Source organism: Moschus berezovskii, chromosome 5, assembly GCF_049115385.1.
Source record: "Moschus berezovskii isolate FMDL1 chromosome 5, NW_MosBer_1.0, whole genome shotgun sequence".
Classification (NCBI taxonomy): Eukaryota; Metazoa; Chordata; class Mammalia; order Artiodactyla; family Moschidae; genus Moschus; species Moschus berezovskii.
In genome coordinates, this window is record NC_142464.1 from 126,403,600 (window position 1) to 126,408,096 (window position 4,497).

The window sequence follows — 4,497 nt, forward strand, 5'->3', positions numbered from 1 at the left end:
GGATCACCTCCCGGCCCCTAGGGAAGGGCGGCCGCGTGGCTCTCACTGCCCGTGGAGGGCTGGCATCCAGAGGCCCAGCCACTCCGTGCACAGGAAGGAGCTGTGTCCACTGAGCCCGCAGCCCCCCACCCCCGCCCCAAGAGTGTCCCCAGCGCTGGGCCCGACGTCAGGCCTGAGCCCGGCCCCCCATGTCCCACCCTGTTCCAAGGGCAGCACACGCCAGTGGCCCTGGCCCAGTCCTCCTCCGGCGCTGGCTTTGGCAGGCCGGCCCCCGCCCCCCCGCGGGGACACACCAGGGAAGGCCTGATGGGAACGGGGTGGGGGGGGTGGGAAGACAAAGGAAGGGGTGCGGCGCGGGCAGGCGCCAGGGGAGGAGTGAGTTCAGCGCTGGAGCAGCATCTGCTCCGCGTCAGAGCCGGCGGGCGGCCAGGCCAGCACGGAGGTCCGGCTCTCTCCCTGTGTCCCGTCTGCCGCGGTGCAGGGCCTGGGGCCTCATTGGCCGGCCGGGGGCCGTCTGTGGCATAAATTGGAGCCCTGGGCTCTTGCTGGGACTTCAGCTGCCCACAGCCCAGTGTCAGCCCTCCCACCTCCTGCTGGGTGAGTATGCACGCCCTCCCGGGCCCCCGGCCCCCAGGGCCGCCTGGTGCTGCCCCCCAGAAACCAGCATAACGCCCCCCCAGGGAGGCCGCTCCATCGAGGCAGGGCCGGCGACCCTCCTGTTCTCAGGGTTCCCTGGGACAGCAGCACCAGAGGCGCGGCACTGGGGAAAGCCCCAGGGCACTGAGCCGGCTGCGAGCCCGGTGCCAGGCATGACCTGCCAGCACCCTGAGCTCCTGTAACCCGACACAGCCTGGGATTCCAGCTGTGGGGTCTGGCCCAGCCCAAGGCAGAGAGGAAACTCAGAGGGAGGTGTCTAGTGTCCTGGGGGCCCCACGCGGGGGGCCACGCCCACGGCGTCGGGGGCCAGGGGTGCAGCATGTGCCCCCTTCTCGTAGGTGATGGGAGCCCCGCGTCCAGTGTTCCCCCGGGTGGCCGCCCTCTGGGCCCTCCTCCTGGCCTTGCTGGGCGGCGTGGCCAGTCAGCCGCTGGGGGCAGAGACCATGTGCACAGCCCAGCCCCTGGCCAGGTACAGCATCACCTTCACGGGCAAGTGGAGCCAGGCGTCCTTCCCCAAGCAGTACCCACTGTACCGCCCACCCGCACAGTGGTCGTCCCTGCTGGGTGAGTGCAGCCCCTGCCCTGTCCCCAGGGTGCCCCGTGGGGACCGGAAGGGCTGGTTACCCAGCAGACGCCCCGCACTTCACAGTTCGGGGGGCACCCTCACCCCTCACTTCAGTGCAAGAGATATTTGCTAACCGCCAGCTATGCCCAGCCTTCAGGGACGTGAGGGGACAGGGTCACGCAGCAAGGTGCCGGGGGCAGGGAGGGGGCTGGACGGCATCCCCAGGGTGGCGCTCACCCGGGCTGGGGGCACCCCCGCCAGGGGCCACGCACAGCTCGGACTACAGCTTGTGGCGGAGGGACCAGTACGTGAGCAACGGGCTGCGGGAGTTCGCGGAGAGGGGCGAGGCCTGGGCGCTGATGCGGGAGATGGAGGCGGCGGGGGAGCGGCTGCAGAGCGTGCACGGCGTGTTCTCCGCCCCCGCCGTGCCCAGCGGCACCGGGCAGACGTCCGCGGAGCTCGAGGCCCACTCCAGGCACCCGCTGGTGAGGGGCGGCGGCGGGCGGCGGGCGGGCTCAGGCGGCGGGCCGCGGGCTCGGGCCCCTGCTGAGCGCTCGGCCCCCAGGTGTCCTTCGTGGTCCGCATTGTACCCAGCCCCGACTGGTTCGTGGGCGTCGACAGCCTGGACTTGTGCGCCAGCGGCCGCTGGCGGGAGCACGTGGCCCTGGACCTGCACCCCTACGATGCCGGGACCGACAGCGGCTTCACGTTCTCGTCCCCTAACTTCGCCACGGTCCCGCAGGACACGGTGACAGAGGTGAGGGCCGGCGGCGCTCTGGGGCCTGGGAGGCTCCCGGGGAGGCCCGCGGAAGCCTGCAGCGGGGGCCGGCCCCTTGGCGAACCCCAGGTTCGGACTCACCCTGTCCCCTGCAGATCACGGCCTCCTCTCCCAGCCACCCCGCCAACTCCTTCTACTACCCGCGGCTGAAGGCCCTGCCCCCCATCGCCAGAGTGACTCTGGTGCGGCTCAGGCAGAGCCCCAGGGCCTTCGTCCCACCCACCCTGGGCCTGGGGGCTGGGGGCAACGAGATCGTGGACAGACTTCCAGGTGAGTGTGGTTCCCACCCCACCCTTCACACGCGTGACCCTGCTGCCAGGCGCTGGCGCTCTGAGCGGACAGATCTCGGATGTGCGCGGCATTTGGGCGGATGCTCAGACACCACTTGGTCCTGGGCCTCCAACTCTGACCTCTCACTCTTAGAGACCCTTGAAAGTCAGTGTCCGCCCCGCAGACTCACCCCAGGGGGAATGCCTGTGACGTGACAGCTGCCACGGTCACTGAGGCGCCCCGTCCTCCGCGTGCGCACCCCAGGGGCACTCCCCACCCCGCCAGGGCCTGCCTGGCTCAGCCCCACTGCCAGACTCGAGTACCGATCACCAGGCCACACAGCCTGGAGAGGCGATCTGTCTATTCTAAGCCAGGCTCCTGGGGGGCCACGTGGGGCGGGAGGACAGGTCACACCAGGAGAGGCTGCTCGGGGCTCAGACGCCCAGGCCCTGGGGGTACCTGACTTCAGAGGGGAGTTGGAGGGGAGCACTGGGCACCAGACGCAGGTTCTGAGAGGTTTGGGAGCTGGTGCGCTCAGCTCCAAGCTGGGGAGCAGACCTGTGCAGCACTTCCAGCTGAAAGCCCTTTAGGCTTCTACTGGCCAGAAGTGAGTGGTGAGAGGTCGCAGTGCCCGCTCCGTGTCCCTGCTGACCGGGAGGATGTGCTCAGGGGGTCCCTCTGGGTCTTCCCGGTGCCGGACGCTGGGGGCGGCGCTGCCCACGGAGAAGGGTCCAGCATGGGGCCACCACGGGCCCAGCGGGTCGGCTTCCCCCAGGGTGGGTGCCCGAACAGCAGAGCAGCTGGTGGAGAACCCACGGGTCTGTGATCGTCAGCGCGCAGTTCCCTGCCCCTCCTGCACCCAGAGCGGATGGGGGTCTCAGGATGCCCAGGTGGCTTTCAGGGGGTCTGAGTGTTGGCGGCACCCTGGGGCTCGCTCCCCAGCACGCTGAGGAAGCACCCGTGTCCTTACCCCGTCTGGAGGTGGGTCTGCGGCAGGGACCCCTCCTGCCCGCGGCCCCGTGCCGCTCACCGCCCCCCATCTCCCCAGACCCAGAGACGCCGCTGGACTGCGAGGTCTCGCTGTGGTCGTCCTGGGGGCTGTGCGCCGGCCCCTGCGGGCAGCCGGGGGCCAAGAGCAGGACGCGCTACGTCCGCGTGAGGCCGGCCAACCACGGGGCTCCCTGCCCGCCCCTGGAGGAGGAGGCCCCCTGCGACCCCGACAACTGCATCTGACACCGGCGCCCACCCCAGCGCGCAGGGACTGACCCCTGGCCCGGCTGCAAAATACCTCAGACCCAGGGACCCGGGTCACCGGCCTCGTCAGGGTCACGTCCCAACTCCTGAATAAAGACTGGTGTCTCCTACATCACAGCCGCCGTCTCGTGTGTCCCTGGCGGAGCAGGGCGGGCAGGCGGGGCCCACGCGCCACCGGACTTTCCCCAGGAGCAGGTGTCACCCCTCAGGGATGAGCCGGGGACACCGCGCACACAGGCGCACACACACTGCACATACACGCAGGTTACACACATGTCATACACACACACACACACAGGGCACACACACACGGGGAGCTTGAAGGACCAGCAGCATGGGACCCACTGCATCCCCAGGCCTCTGAGCATTCAGTTCAGTTCAGTCGCTCAGTCGTGTCCGACTCTTTGTGACCCCATGAATCACTGCACACCAGGCCTCCCTGTCCATCACCAACTCCCGGAGTTCACTCAAACTCATGTCCATAGAGTCGGTGATGCCATCCAGCCATCTCATTCTCTGTCGTCCCCTTCTCCTCCCGCCCCCAATCCTTCCCAGCATCAGAGTCTTTTCCAGTGAGTCAGCTCTTTGCATGAGGTGGCCAAAGTATTGGAGTTTCAGCTTCAGCATCAGTCCTTCCAATGAACACCCAGGATTGAGGCCCCTGAATTCCGGGGGTGGGGGGGTGGGGGGGTTGCCCTGAGGCCTTACCATTGACCTGTCCCAGCCCTCATCTGAAGTCAGGCCCTGCCCGGACACCTTCTGACCTGTGACCCCAGGTCCCGCCCTCACACCCTCTGACCCGGCTCCTTTTGGTGGCAGTGCCTCTTCCCATGAGCTTGACCTCGGACCCCCACCATCCTCTCCGCAACAGATTTCCATCCCCAAAACTCACCCCCAATCTCAGGGATGCAGGAGTGAAGGCAGCCACCCGGCCCACGCCACTCGGGACAGAAGCCCTCGTGAGCCAGCGCCT

The 4,497-nt window shown here is 68.5% G+C and overlaps 1 protein-coding gene across 1 annotated transcript; it reads left to right on the forward strand.

Annotated features, from left to right (window-relative positions):
- Window positions 1-357: 357 nt before the first annotated feature.
- SPON2 (spondin 2) lies at window positions 358-3,639 on the forward strand. Its single transcript, XM_055435229.2, has 6 exons — window positions 358-597; window positions 996-1,221; window positions 1,484-1,707; window positions 1,788-1,979; window positions 2,096-2,270; window positions 3,319-3,639. The coding sequence occupies exons 2-6, from the start codon at window positions 999-1,001 to the stop codon at window positions 3,501-3,503; spliced, it is 999 nt and encodes a 332-aa protein (XP_055291204.2). The 5' UTR covers window positions 358-597; window positions 996-998; the 3' UTR covers window positions 3,504-3,639.
- The last annotated feature ends 858 nt before the right edge of the window (window positions 3,640-4,497 follow it).